Raw genomic sequence first — 15,369 nt, forward strand, 5'->3', positions numbered from 1 at the left:
TCATTGGACCACAGATCCACAAACTGGTCATTTCACATTCCCCAGATTTGTTACAGGAATGGAAAATCTTCCTAGTTATTGAGTTACTTCCAGGGTGCGGGCTACATAGTGGTGAATTCAAGTACAGTCTTCTCACACTGTCTTCCCTTTTCCATAAACAGAATGCTGAAACTGTATCTTATCCCAGATTAGTACCCACTTCAAAAGTTTAAAGGATGCATGGGTATGATCCTCATCCTCCATCCATTTATGAACAGCCTAGTCTGAAGACTTTCTGTGTATGGCTCTATATTAAATATTTCAGACTTTGCAGACCATACATCTGTTGCAACTACTCAACTCTGCCATGGTAGCAAAGAGACAGTCATGGACAATACAGGAATGAATGAGTGTGGCTGGACCTGCTGCTTGGGCCCTATGACCCCACAGAACCCATGATACTAGAGGTATCTGAGGGAGGAAAAGGTGCCCTGGGGACTTCATGGCATTCCTGATTGGAGGATCATGACACAGGCCCATAGGGCCAGAAGCAAGGCCATGCTACTGGCAGAGGGAAATTCACGCCATTGGAAAGTGGCTCCTGGGTGTCCTGGGGCTTGGCAGAGATGAGGCCTCTGGCCATGAGAATCAGAGTTGCCCATCATGAGAATCAGACCCAGCGGTCATAAAATAGAAGCGATTCTTCTGGCATTGGCATGAGCAGGGCCACAGGGAACAAATAACGTGCACAAGTAGGTGGCCCAGATCCTGACACCAGAAGTGTTGCATCCCACCTGTGGCTTCATGGAGTCTCCCTTATCATCCCTTTAGACAGAGGAATCCACTCTACAGAAAGGAGGTGACCAGGGCCCACACCTGTAGGACCCACATGCTGTCACATTCACTCCACCCAGAGCCACAGGCAGGACAGGGCGCCTTTCTGGCTCCTCAGCACACAGTGAGGCACCATTCAAGATGATTCCCTAGGGTATGGGGCACCCATATCTGGGACCCTGCATATACCCTAAACCTGGGGTCAGCAAACCACGATGGGGCCAAATCTGTTCCCCCATCCTTTGCACGTTGTCTTTGGCTGCTGTTACACTACAAATGTGGAGGTGAGTAGCTGATCAAAGACAGGCACCAAATGGCCCACAAAGATGAAAACATTCATTGTCTTCTGTTTACAGGAACAGTTTGCAGAGTCTTGCCTAAATAGATGACCATTATGATATCATCTCCCAGTAGCCACATATATGGTTCTGGCCCCAGAGGGTAGAAGTGGGAGGGCCCTTCCTCACCCTCATTCCCAGGGTCACACTTTGGAAACAAGTTCCTCTCATCCCTCCTACTCCAGGTTCTGGGGGCCAGGTGTGGAGGCTACCCTAAAGTGTGTCCTCAGGCAAGAGCATAAGAGACCAGTTGGTGGCAATGTGATTAAGGACACGTCAAAGGGAGGAAGGTGTTGGAGGCCCTGGGGTGCATGGGGACGGGGTGAGGTGGGCAGTGAAAGACTGTGAGCTGGCGTGGAGGAGCAGGGACTCCTGGGGGACAGTGCCTGTTGCTGAATGTGCTATGATCTGTTGGCCAAGTGCACTGGGAAGTTCCTGGGGGACAGCAGGCTGGAGGGTGTGTGGGGACAGGGATGTGAGCAGAGGAGGGCAGGCAGAGAAGAATCTGATTTTCTACAATCAAAGGAGAAGATGGAAAAGGTTGTCTTTGTTGAAATTTCTTGTTCAACCATTTCAACTTGAAATATGGAAATTCCACCACTGAACACCCAGAGAAAGGGGCATATTATTTTAAGAGAAAGCACAGAATGGCAGAATCACCAAATGCAGTAAAGGACCTCAGATACTGCATGGACTGTCTCACCGTGATCTGAAGGCGGTCTCTGGATTTGTAAGGTCTGAACTCCTGGTGGTCTAGAAAAGAACAGCAGGTGATCCAAAGGAGGCCAACCAGAAGGCAGAGTCCCTGGCATAGACCACACCCTCAGGGCCTTCTTGGGAGCATCGTTAGCCTTCGGAAAAGAAACAGTGTTGCTTAAGTGGCTGAGGTAATCCTGGGTCAATTCTTCTGAGTCAGTTCCCCAGTTACTTCCCATCTTGAGCACCCACGCTCATTGAGGCTCATGTATTTCCCCCACCTGTCACACCCAGGGTTACCAGCTTGTCCCGACATCCTCCTCTCTTTACCACATCACAGGCAGACCCAGGCCCTGATACCAACCATTTAGGATCAGGACTAGAGTGAGTACTGGATCAATCTGCTCCCTGTACTCAGGTCCTGATTCTGCCTCTGATGGGAGGGCCTAAAGGACCTGGGGGGAGCTCTGAGGGAAGAGAAGGGCCTGCAGCCTGACCTCCATAGCCTTGGGGAGGGTTGCAGGCAGACGTCGTTCTTTTCTTTCTCTCCCAGCCTCTTAACTAGCAGCACACAGAGCTCTCAGTGTGAAAATCACTGCTCCCACTCCATCCATCCCTGGGCCAGCTCAGCTGTGGGCACCAACAGCAGCTCAGTCCCACCTATCCCCTGAGCCACCTCTGCTCCAGGGAGGGGCCGCTCAATGACTCAGGATCTGGGGTCTGCAGAGGCTGGCCGCCAGGTGCGCACAACAGGCTGAGCCAGGATTCCCCTTGTTCCATGGAGAACTGGCCTCCTCCTACACAGCCTCTACTGTTCGCCTTCTGCCTGACCTGCTGGGAGCCAAGGCACTTTCTGTGAGAACGCAGCCCAGCACTCCAGCCTTCTGAGTTGAGTCTGCAGGGCCTACTTTCCCACTCCTCCTGCGATTACACCCAGGCCCCTCTTCTCTTAGCCCCCTGGATGAGTCCCTTCCCTTGTCACATTACCCGGAGCCACCATGGGGCTTTCACCCAAATATGAGTCCTGCCCCTGACTTGTGTGCCTGCTGTCCCCACACTGCCTCCCACTGGGCCCAAACAGACTCTCCCAAACAGGGATTCTGGTCTGAGGCAGGCCTGACTTTGCTAAACCCCTTTAGCATCAACAGGCCCTAAGCCTTGGCGTGAGCCCCTCCCCTTTCCCACTGGCCTTTCCAGTGAAGAGATGACAGAACTCAGGGCTGAGCTTGTCCAAGCTCTAGCCAGCAAGTGATAGGAGGTCTTATTCACTTGGTCTCATTTCCACGATGAGAAAGTTCAGTGATTTGGCAGGGGTTGGGCTGGGAATTCACATTCCCCATCCTCACTCCAGGTTATCTGACCCTCCCTTCCCTCTTGATCTGCTCTCAGTACCTATTACTGTAAAGATACATCCTAGGACGCCAAGGAGAATGGAGCAGGTGAGGGTCACCAGGAGCATACAGGCGATGGGAGTACGGCCGTGGCCCTGGATTGGGCTGTAGCTGGGGCTGTGGTTGGTGATGCTGAAATGAAAAAGGAAGAGTGACAGCCCTTGTCCAGACCCCACAATTCCTCTGAGGAGACTCCTCCTCAGCTCGTGCTGCCCTAGATGATCCAACAATGCAGACATTTTCTCCCCCTCTACATGTGGCAGCCTCTGTGACAGGCCCTGAGGTAGGGAGGGAGAGACGAGATGGGCCCTGTCCCCAAGGGGCTCACCCAGCTAATGGGGGATAGAATAACTACAGTGTAACCAATCACTGCTGCTGTGACAGAGGAGGAGGTGACACCTGAGGATGGTGGGAGAGAAGTCCTCTCAGGAGCTGACAGGTGGTATTGAAGGATTTCCAGAAATAGGCCAGGTGAAACGCAAAAGAAAAGTGAGGTTAAGAAGAGGATACAGTAGGAAGAAAAGGTGTGGAAACAATGATGTCCTCACGTTTGGGGTCAGCCAGAAATCCACGGTGAGTGGACGAGAGGCACGTGCAGTGAGCAAGAGATGTCAGGAGGTGAGAAGGGAAAGGAAAGAAGGGAAAACCTACCTATGGCCCTAATTTTCCAAAGAAGGGCTCAGCAAGGATGGATCACTCATTCACACACACACGGAAGGTGAGGTATTTAGCTCTCGTCTCCAGAGAGCTACCACTTCCTCCTCTTCTCAGGTACCTGTTGTCTCCAGCATTTTCTCCCAGTGCACCAGGAAACTTTCAAGCCAGCTCCTGCAGTCTCCCATGGAGATCTTCCTGAAGAACTCGGTCACACCCTGTCACTCTCCTGCTTCTCTTTCATCCGTCTGCCTCCAGGGTGAACTTCTGTCCAGGTTCCATTCTCCAAGTCAAAAAGGATTACTGTCCATCAAAGGCAAACTTGCGGGATCCTCTGGTGCGTCCACTGGCTTTACGGGACTCATCGGCCTGCCCTGCCTGGGGAGACGGTCTCTCCCTCACTCCTGCGGGAAAGAGGTCAGCCTCTGGTCTGGAGGAATCCTTTGCCACCCCTCCAGTGTCCACCCACTCTGGGCCCCTTTGTATCTGCCCTCCTCTCTCCTCCACGGCCTGCCCTTTCTGCTGGGCTACTTGGGAAGGACCAACATCCTTTTTTTTTTTTACACATCAGTACAACAAATGCATCTAACCCCCCAATCTGCTCTCTCCTGCACTTGGGCTTTCTCACGTGGCCCTGTCTGCCTGAGTGTCTGGTTTAATGTTAAGCAGTTGCTGTCTAAGAAGTGCTCACGTCTGGTAGACCCCGGTGACATTGAACTGAGGCAGGATGTGTCGCTGTCCTCTCAGCCACCCAGCACGTTCCTCCGGGTACCTCTGCCCCACGGCCCGCCCACCTGCTCCTTGGTGGCGCTGTACTAGCTCCTGAAATGTTTCTGTTTTTTCTCCTTCTGCCTTCCCCTCCACTCCCCGTTCCCAATCCTTCCTGCGTTTCTTAATAGAGACGGGAAAAGAGAGCGGGGAAGGAGACCGGGCGGGAGAAAGAAGCTGAAAGGCAGCAGGCGGGGTCGGAAACTTTTCCGGAACTACTTAGCCCCAAATCAGGCGCGGTGGGCGGGCCCAGGGCGGAGCTACAGGCACTTAAGAACTGAGGCCCCAAAGGACAGTGACTCGTTCCCTGCCCGACAATCGGTGACCACGCTGTGTGTCCCCGTCCGCCTGCAGGTAGCGATGGCGCGGACTGCAGGCTCCAAGTTCGCGTTCGTCCTCCTGCTCCTGCTGCAGGACTGTCCCCGGACGGCGCGCGGCGGTGAGTTCGGGATGGAAGCTTCGAGGGGATGCGGGGGGGGGCGGTTCGGGCACCGGAGTTCGAGAATCCTCTCGCCAGTGGTACCGCCGTCCCCTGCTCAAGTCCTCTCAGCGGGCTCCTTTCCACTTTGGTGGCCGCTGGGGGGTGATTGTCACCATAGGGGCAAGGGGAGGTCCCGAAAAGAGGCGACTTGGGCGAATAAGGAATGCGGGAGAGGCTGGCTCCCTGGCCGAGTGGTTAAGTTCGGGCGCTCCGCTCCGGCGGCCCAGGGTTCGGATCCTGGGCACGGACATGGCACCGCTCGTCAGGCCACGTTGAGGCAGCGTCCCACATCCCACAACTAGAAGGACCTGCAACTCGGATATACAGCTGTGTACGGGGGGGGGGTGGGTGGGCGGGGGGGAGATAAAGCAGAAAAAAAAAAAAAGAGAGATTGGCAACAGTTGTTAGCCCAGGTGCCAAGATTTAAAAAGAGAAGCTGGAGAAGCTAGAAACTGGAAGCAGAGAAATGCGAGAGAATGGGAGGAGCGAGAGCGGGGGAGGGCGGGGAGGGAAAGCCCCTGAATCGGCTGGGGCCCAGCCTGGCGGCCGGCATTCGGAAAGCCCGAACCCAGACCTGGCGCCCCGGGGCGTGGCCTGGACGGGCCTTCCCGCAAGGGAGGCAAACCCCAGACGCTGCCTGCCCTCCTGTGCTCGCACAGCTCTCCCCACACAGCCTCCATCCTGTCCCCTGTCTTCCACTGGGCACTTCCCAGCGCGCTTGGCCGTGGCTCACCCCATGTGAAGCCTCGGCCACTGTCCCTCAGGAGTGCCTACTCCTCCACCCCAACTCATATCCTTTCACCGCCCATCTCAGCCGGTCCCATGCACCCCAGGACCTCCAACACCTTCCCATTCATGGTGACCCTAATCACCTCAAATGCAAAAGCAGCCAGAGACAATATGCAAAGGATGGGGGCCCAGATATGGCCTCTGACTTATTTTGCTGGCCCCAGATTTAGAGTATATGCAGGGTCCCTGATATGGGTGCCCTGTCCCCTAGGGAATCATCTCCAAGGAGCCTCAGCTGTGTGCTGAGGAGCCAGAAAGGCACCCTGTCCTGCCTGTGGCTCTGGGTGGAGTGAATGTGACAGGATATGGGTCCTACAGGTGTGGGCCCTGCTCCCTTCCTTTCTGTAGAGTGGATTCCTCTGTCTAAAGGGATGATAAGGGACACTCCATGAAGCCACAGGTGGGATGCAACACTTCTGGTGTCAGGATCTGGGCCACCTACTTGTGCACGTTATTTGTTCCCTGTGGCCTGCTCATGCCAATGCCAGAAGAATTGCTTCTATCTTATGCCCACCGGGCCTGTCTGATGTAGTGACACTCCTGACGGGCAATTCTGATATCTCACGGCCAGAGGGCTCATCTCTGCCAGGCCTCAGGACCACCCAGGAGCCACTTTCCAATGGCGGGAATTTCCCTCTGCCAGTAGCATGGCCTGTGCTTCTGGCCCTATGGGCCTGTGTCATGATCCTCCAATCAGGAATGCCATGAGTTGAGTAGTTGCAACAGACCTATGGTCTGCAAAGTCTGAAATATTTAGTATAGAGCCATTTACAAAGAGTCTTCAGACCAAGCTGTTCAGAAATGGACAGAGGATGGGGATCACGGCCCTGCAGCCTTTAAGGTTTTGAGGTGGGTTCTAATCCAGGATAAGATCCTGTTCTAACATTCTATTTAGAGCAAAGGGAAGACAGTGTGAGAAGGCTGTACTTGAACTCCCTACTATGTAGCCCTCACCCCACAAGTAACTCAAAAAATATATTGATTTTTCATTCCTGTTACAAATCTGGGGAATGTGAAATGACCACTGCGTGGATCTGTAGGCCAATGACACCACTGTGACAGGACCTGGGACAAGTATCTATTCGTTTCTGGCCCCCCTGTGCACCACTTCAATAACAGGGGCCCATGATGATGGTTCTGATCCCCACGATGGTGTTAATTCACACACGAGGTCCAATTTGGGTGTGTGGGTCACTTCTGCTTCCCAGTGCACACTTACCCGAGTAAACAGCCATATGGCTCTTTGGGGGAGGCCAGAAAGACTTCTGCACTTCCTGGTCTGTTGTTAGATCCCTCCTCATTGGAATCTGGCCTCTCCTTCTAGTAATGGGTTCTGAGAAGTGGTTTAGTTCCAGAAACAGGGCAAAGGATCCAGACTTTTTGTTCGATGGCTGCTTTCAGCCCCCTGATCATCCATCCTTGTGTTTTGTCTTTGTTTGCTTTAAATATGTAAATCCACTAGTGAGTGAACTGCTTGCCAGCCCATCCATTTTGCCTGTAGGATCGCCCCGTTCTATTAGCCGTAGTCACAGCTCTCTGTGGTTGAGGTCTTGGCTGGGGTTCTGCTCTTCCTAATCATGTTGATCATTGCACCCACTTTGCTCCTGACATAGAGCACCTCCACCCAGCATCTATTAATTCAACGTGTTCCATCCTTATTACCTCTAGAAGGCTAGTCAGGGAACGCCATCTCCTACCGCCATTCCTGACCTTCAGGAAAAGTAATTACTGAGCTATTTGAGCATTCTGTTGCCCTTCTCATCCATGCTTTCCTCACAGGCTTGGGAAACAGAGTTCTTCAGGCTTTCCCACGGAGCACAGCTGACTGGACACTTTTCTGTCTTTTCATATTGTATCCACCCTGACATGTGCACTTCTCTGAGACATTTGAGCCCTTCCTCTACCCCCTGCCTCAGAAATTCGGGGTTTTCTATGTCATGCAATGATGTGGGCAATCCCTTTTTTGAAACTTCCAAGCCATCCTAGTAGCAGACAAGCACCATCTCCCAGCACCTTGCTAAATCCTGTGACCCATAATTGCAAACTCTCTTCTCCAACGTTGGGTTCTATCCTCTCCCCACCCCCAAGGTGATCCGGTTTCCTCAGGAGCAGCCTCCTATAATCTCTCTCATGTCCCCACAGGACATGAGAGGTTGGATTGGGCTAGGTTCTGACAATCCTCTGGTATCTAGGCTTTTCCTCCGTGGATGCCAGTCACGTCCCTGGAAAGGTTATGGGCTGACTGATGCTGGGTATCAGCCTGGTATGCAGAGAGGATGTCTCTGGATATGTGGTATCTTCCCAGGCAGAGACTTCCTCCTCCACCTCAAGCAAGGGAGGAGCACTGGCCTTTAACTTGTGAGGCTGAGGGGCCTGGCAGGGGCAGTCCTTACTCTGCCATCCCAGCCCTTGGCTGTCACAGAGATGGGGGCAATGCCTAGGAACTCTTTTCACCCAAGTCCAAAGCTCACCTGTGTTTTTCCTTCACAGAGAATCATGCTCTTTCCTATACCATCACTGTCATTCCTAAGCCCAGATTTGGACAACCCTGGTGTGAGGTTCAAGGCGAGGTCAGTGGGAACAAGTTTCTGTCCTATGACTGTGGTAGCAAGAAGTTCCAACCCATCGGTCCTCTGGGGATGAAGGTGAACAATACAGAGGCCTGGAAGAAACAGTCAGAAGCTCTGACAGACCTGGTGGAAGAGCTCAGAAAGATACTGCTTGACATTAAACCAGAGATTGCCACAACCAGCGGTGAGTCTGAAAGGCTCAGGGCAGAAGTAGAACAGTTTCCGTAGGGTTAGGGAGCTATGGTGTTTACATAAAAATTGGAAGTTGGTCCCACACAGGAGACTCAGCAGCCAGAGCAGACATAGAACACAGAGCAGGACCAGGAGATACAAAGGGGCCCAGAGAGTGGATGCTGGGGAGGGTTAGGGGGAAAGAATTTCTCAAGACCAGACGCTGACCTCTTTCCATGGGGGACAGACCCTCTCCCCGTGCAGGGCAGGATGCTGTGCCAGTGTAAAGCCAATGGACACACCAGCGGATCCTGGGAGTTTGGCTTCAATGGACAGATATCCCTCCTCTTTGACTCAGAGAACAGAAAGTGGACAGTGGTTCAACCTGGAGGCGAACTATTGCAAGGGACATTGGCCAATGATAGATATATAACCAAGTTGCTCATAAAGATCTCAAATGGAGACTGTAGCAAGTGGCTTGAGCAATTTTTGAAGCACTGGGAGAAAATGCTGGAGACAACAGGTAACGGAGAGAAGGAGGAAGTTGTGCCTCTTTTTAAATGAGATCGACCTACCCCATCGTGCGTGTGTGTGTGTGTGTGTGTATGTGAAAGGGTGATCCATCCATGGTGAGTTCTTCTTAGGAGAATAGTGGCCATGGGTTGGTTCTACCATCCATCCTTTCCCTTCTCACTCCTGGCATCTCTTCCTCACTGCACATGCCTCTCGTCCACTCACCGTGGATTTCTGGCTGACCCCAAACATGAGGGCATCATTCTGTTTCCAGATCTTTTCTTCTTACTGTTCCCTCTTCTTAGCCTCACTTTTCTTTCTCATCTCACCTGGCCTCTTTCTGGAAATCCTTCAATACCACCGTAAATTTAAACTGAGAGGACTTCTCTACCACCATCCTCATGTGTCACCTCCCCTTCGGTCACAGCAGGAAGGACTGGTCACATTGTCACCCTTGCTTTCCCCATTAGCTGCATAAGTCTCTTAGGCACAGGGCCCAGCTCCTCTCTCCCTTCCTACCTCAGGACTTGTCACAGCGGCTGCCACAGCGTAAGGGTAGAAAATGTCTGCATTATAGTTGTCTGGGGCAGCAGGGGCTGAGGAGAAGTCTCCTCAGAGGAGATTTGAGGTCTGGACAAAAGCTGTCACTCTTCCTTTTCCATTTCAGCATCACCAACCACGGTCCCAGCTACAGCCCAATCCAGGGCCACAGCCATCATGCCCACCGCCTGGATCTTCCTGGTGCCCCTCACCTGCTCTATTCTCCTTGGCCTCTTAGGCTGAGTCCTTCAGAGTAACAGGTACCAAGAGCAGATTGAGTGGGAAGCAAGGGGCAGATAGCCTGGTATGAGAATGGAGAAAAGTGACTTCCCACTCCCTTGGCAAATAGCCTGAACCTTCTCATCCTGGAAATGAGACCAAGTGAAGAAGACTGTAATAGCCAGGGTTCTCCTGAGGAACAGGGTCATTAGGAGATGATGCAGAGATAGGAATTGAGATAGATACTAATTGAGAATTATTATTACCTAGAGGCCTGACAACCAGGAAAACAATGGCATAAGCCACAGTCTAGGTCCAAAGGCCCAAAACCCAGCAGCACGATGACCTTGTCCCCAGCCAGGAGAAGGACATCCCAGCTCAAACTGAGAGCAAATTCGCCCTTCCTCTGCCTGTTTGTGCTATTCAGGCCCTCGTGGATTGGATGATGCCCACCCTCATTGGTGAGGGCCATCTTCTTTACTCAGTCTGCTGATTCAAATACTAATCTCTTCAGGAAACAGTCTCACAGACAAACCAGAAAGAATGTTCTACCAGCTATCAGGACATCCTTTAGCCCAGTCAAGTTGACATATAGAGTTAACCAGGACAAAGACCTCATATTACTTGATAGCGATTACTCAGGCAAGTTCAACATTGAGTTCTGATTAACTCCTCACTGTCAGAGGCCAGTGGGAAAGTACAGGAGTTCACATCAAGGTTGGTGGCCTGTTGATGCCAAAGAGATTTGGCAAAATCAGGCCTAACTCACACCAGATCCTCCCTTTGGAGGGGCTCACGTTGGGGAGGGAGGCAGCAGGAACACAAGGCATGGGAAACACGCAGTTAGGTGAGAGCAGCAGGGCAGCTCCCAGGATGTGTCACAGGGAAGGGACTCCATCCAGATGCACAGAGGAGAGGGGCCTGGGCCTAATCCCAGGAGCAGGGGTGGGGAGGCCTTGCAGATCCAACTAAAAGAGCTGGAGTTTAAGACTGCGTTCCCACAGAAAGGGGGCTAGGCGATGGCAGGTAAGGCATAAGGCGAACAGTAGAGACTGTCAGGATGAGATTGGAAGGAGGTCAGTTCGCCATGGACACCTGGGAATCCTGGCCCAGCCTTGGTGCAGTCACCTGGAAGCCAACCTCATGCTGTAGACCCCAGATCCTGAGGCTCAGAGTGGCTGCTGCCTGGAGCAGAGGTGACTCAGGAGACAGGTGGGGCTGAGCTGCTGTTGAAGTTGAACACTCACAGCTCAGGGGAGCCAGGAAAGGCTGGGGTGGGACAGACACCCTCACACGCAGGGCCTATGAGCTGCTGGCAGGGTGAGGAGAGGTTAGAGAGGAGGAGAAAGAGGATCTTTGCCTGCAGCCCTCCCAGTGCTGGAGGAACCAGGATCCAGGCCCCTCTCTGCACAGGGGCTGCCACGGGGTCCCCTAGGCCTTCCCACTGGAGGGAGGATCAGGATCCAAGTAACAGGAACAGACTGAATCATTACTCACTTCAGTCCTGAGCCCCAAAGTGCTGTAGCAGGGCCCGGGGGTGACACTGTCATGTGGGAAAGGAGGGAGGCGGTTGGCCCAGGGTGCAGGACCCAGGGGTGGGGGTACGTGGGTAGGGAACCCCATGACCCTCAGTGAGGGTGGGATTCTGACATGGGGGGTGACTGGGGAGGGGTGGCCCCAGGAGAACCAACCCAGGATTTCCTCAGTCACTGGGACAAACTTCTGTTTCCCTTTTAGAGGCTGGAGTTGCTACCTAGAAACCCCTGGGTGTCTGCCTTCGTTCCTCCACTCTCCCTTCTGGTTGGCGGCCTTGCCATCACCTGCTCTTCCTCTCTCCACCACCAGGAGTTTCAGCCCCTACAGCAAAGGCAGAGGCCCCAGGAGTCCTGATGACCAAGGAGATGCAGCATTGCATTCCCTTTATGCACTTGGCTGATAATCTGCTTGACACTTTATCTAAACATCGGGCCATTTCTCTTGGTGCTAAGTGTTGGGATGTCTGCACTGAGCCTCCGAACTGCTCGAACAAGAATCTCAACCCAGAGACCATTTTCCACCTTCTCTCTGGTTGTGCAAAATCAGCTGCATCTCTACATCCTGACCCTGTTCTTGTACATGATATTGCCAGAAAAATATCGTGTGAGACTGCAGAACTTCCGGGATTCTTTCTGTGTCCTGAGAAACAACCTCATGTCTTTTAAACAGAATGAGATTATATTTATGATTGTTTCCTTCAGTAATTTATTGCCCTGTCATGGATATTTAAGTGAACATCTTGCTTTTTAAAAAATTATTTCAGAATTTCATTTTATAACCCAATAGAGGTGTAGTGGCATTCACTCTTTGTCCATATCATGGAGTAAGTAAAACCAGTGATTCTGCTAAATTACTTATGGAAACAGAGAACTGAAGGACCACTTGTAAATTATCTATCAAGCAGGACATCTGTCAGTCTCAAACGTAATCCTGACACCCTGATGCAAGCAAATATTCTGGGACTTAAACAAGGAGAATCTTTCTGATTTCAGCCCAGATCCTCCACCCCAGCAGTGACTGTCCTGTGATCCCTCCACCCTGACTTGCCTCCTTCAGTGAGAAGTCAGTCTTCACAGCAGAAACATCTCTACTTCTAAATGGTATTTTATTCCTCCATGGACAAAGGATGAGTATCCAGAATATGTAAAGAGCTCCTAGAAATAAACTGGAACAAGTCTGATTCTTCAAAGATACGGGGAAAATGATATAAGGAATTAATACATGGCAAATAAGCCCATGAAAAGATTGAAAATCTCACAAATAATCAACAATACTATTATTAGGGGACCAGCCCCGTGGCTGAGTGGTTACGTTCCTGCACTCTGCTTTGGCTGCCTGGGGTTTCACTGGTTTGGATCCTGGGCGCGGACATGGCACCACTTGTCAGGCCATGCTGAGGCAGCATCCCACATGCCACAACTAGAAGGGCCCACAACTAGAATATACAACTATGTACTGGGGGACTTTGGGGAGAAGAAAGAGAAAAAAAAAAAGATTGGCAACAGATGTTAGCTCAGGTGCCAATCTTAAAAAAATAACAAAAAGAATACTGTAATTAGAAGGAGAAGAAGATACCCTCATATGCCCATGAGAGTGACAAATATTTCTAAATATATCAACACTCACCAGTGGACAGGAAATGGAACACCAGGAATTCTCTTGCATTGTTTTTATGACTCAACCTTAAAATACTGTATGATTTTACAATATCTAGTGAGGTGGAAGATATGTTCATCCTCCTTCACAGCAGTCTGAGTGTTCGTTCCAGTCTTACAAATATGTACCCAAGAGCCTGTACCTATATGGTTCTTTATTGCAGTGGTGTTGTCATAGCAAAAATGTAGCAACAACCTAAATTTCCAGAGAAAAGGAGCATATATTAAAAATGTTGATGAAAGATTTCTGTTCTCTTTACATCAGACTTGATCATCTGAACACATGCCAAAAGTCAAACAACCAAAAGGCTGGATGAAAAAGTTTAAATCTTTCAAGTGTGTTAATGAGGACTTCTGATTGACATGCAATCAAAGTGGCCACCTCAATACAAATCTCCCCACTTTCCTGTAAAAATCATACAGACCAACAAAAGGGGCAAAGGAAACACACTTGACCCACATCTTCAGCATGAGGAGGAGACTGAAAATCCCTAAAGCCATCAGACCCCTGAGCTAGAAAGGACAAAGTTGGTGAAAATTGAATGGCATCTAAGGGTTAAATGGCTGGAATGTCTCAACGTGAATTCTGTTTTGATGACTGTATTCTGGCAATCTAGGAGATGCCCTAGTGTGAGAAACATGCACTAACATACTTGGCAGTGATGGGACATCAGAGTGACAGCTTGCTCTGAAATGGTTCTGGAGGAGAGTTTTCTGTAACTGCAGCCCCAACTTTTTGTAAGTTTCTTCTTATTTCAAAACATGTTTTAAGTTATTAAAAATGGATTTAAGACAGAAGTTGTTTTCAGAATTTGATATAAGAAGATAAATACCTAAATAAATACCATGGAGAAGATAAAACTGTACGCCTCCCAGTCTCCACCTCAGATCTGGCTCCTTTCTACAGGCGGGTCCTCCCCCCGTGTTCCCTTCTCACCCTTCTGTGCTGTGGCCTTCCTCAGCTTCTCCCTCCTTGACCTCATCAGCATGGTCAGCCCAGGCTTTTCTAGAGACAGAGGATGCTAAGGCCAGGAATGTGGAGTGTGCAAATTCACTGTTACAGATCCTGACCCTCACTTGGATGCAGGACCTGGCAGGTAACATAGTCAGAGATAAGAATTTGGCAATCCTTCTGAGATTAGATCAACCGTCTATGGGATGCGTGTGTGTTGTGCGTTCCTAGTATATTTTCCGCCTGGAACTCATGATTGCCGGAGGGATTTCCCACACATCCTCCCTGTCCCATCTCACTTCCTGACATCTGCTCTTCTCCACTCGTCTGTGCTACAACCACGCTGACCTACTCACTGGTCCTCACCATCGTGCCTCCAGGCTTTCTGTTCTGGCTTATTCCTCTGTCAGGTATTTCCTTTCCCAAAACCAAGAGCCAGTCCTGTCTTAAAGATGAACAGAAATATCATATCCCATGATGTCTTCCTGACCCTCCTCAGGCTCACTTAATTATCTCATTCTGTGTGTCCTAACACCCGAGTCCAGTGAGACTATCACACTTGTATATTTGTGCACTCCACACCTCATGTGGTCATTGGGAATAGAACGTGTCTCTTTATCTCTTTTATTACACAAGGGCTAATACATGCTATTGCTCATTCCTCTCTGATAAATTGAATTCCCTTGGGGAGCCAGAGCGGAAGGGGTCTTCTGAAGTCTGGGGCTCACTTCCCTGGACAAGCAGATTGGCCAAACCATCCCTGACTCCACGGATGCAGCCCCATCCCTGCTCAGTTCACCACTATGACCACTCCGGCCAGCTGCAGTGGGGGAACACTGATCACATTCTTCTCTTTATGAGAAGGAGGTGAGGAGCCCAGTGGCCCCTGGCTGTTGGGGAGGTCTTAGCCTATTGTAAGGACTGGGGAGAGCCCATGAATCCCACCCTGTCCCCATCCATGGAGCCCTTCCCTCCCATTATTGAGAAAAATAGACAAAGGCCTCCTACCCACACAGTCATCAATTGAGCAGGAATAGCACCAATTGTCAGTAAATCCCCAGTGTCCTAAGGCTGTAGAAAGTGGAAGAGGCCTGTACCAGGGCACAGGGCCTGTCTCTGCTTGAGGACAAGGTCATGGGATAGCAGCAAATTCTGTGAGTTAACAGGTACAAAGGAGCATAGAACATTCCTGACTGAATCACTACAGGCTCCATCCCGCAGAGGCCTGCTCTGGATGGATGGACGACAAGGGACTCATGGGAGGTGGAGGTGGGCAGGACTCA

At 51.0% G+C, this 15,369-nt stretch overlaps 1 protein-coding gene across 1 annotated transcript; it reads left to right on the forward strand.

Moving 5' to 3' along the window:
• Positions 1–4,930: 4,930 nt before the first annotated feature.
• On the forward strand, positions 4,931–13,995 carry LOC103548734 (UL16-binding protein 2-like). The gene is made up of 5 exons (XM_008516671.2): positions 4,931–5,099; positions 8,421–8,684; positions 8,919–9,194; positions 9,852–9,984; positions 11,681–13,995. Exons 1-4 carry the CDS (start codon positions 5,021–5,023, stop codon positions 9,965–9,967), a joined length of 735 nt encoding a protein of 244 aa, XP_008514893.1. The 5' UTR covers positions 4,931–5,020; the 3' UTR covers positions 9,968–9,984; positions 11,681–13,995.
• The last annotated feature ends 1,374 nt before the right edge of the window (positions 13,996–15,369 follow it).

This window comes from Equus przewalskii, chromosome 32, assembly GCF_037783145.1.
Source record: "Equus przewalskii isolate Varuska chromosome 32, EquPr2, whole genome shotgun sequence".
NCBI lineage: Eukaryota > Metazoa > Chordata > Mammalia > Perissodactyla > Equidae > Equus > Equus przewalskii.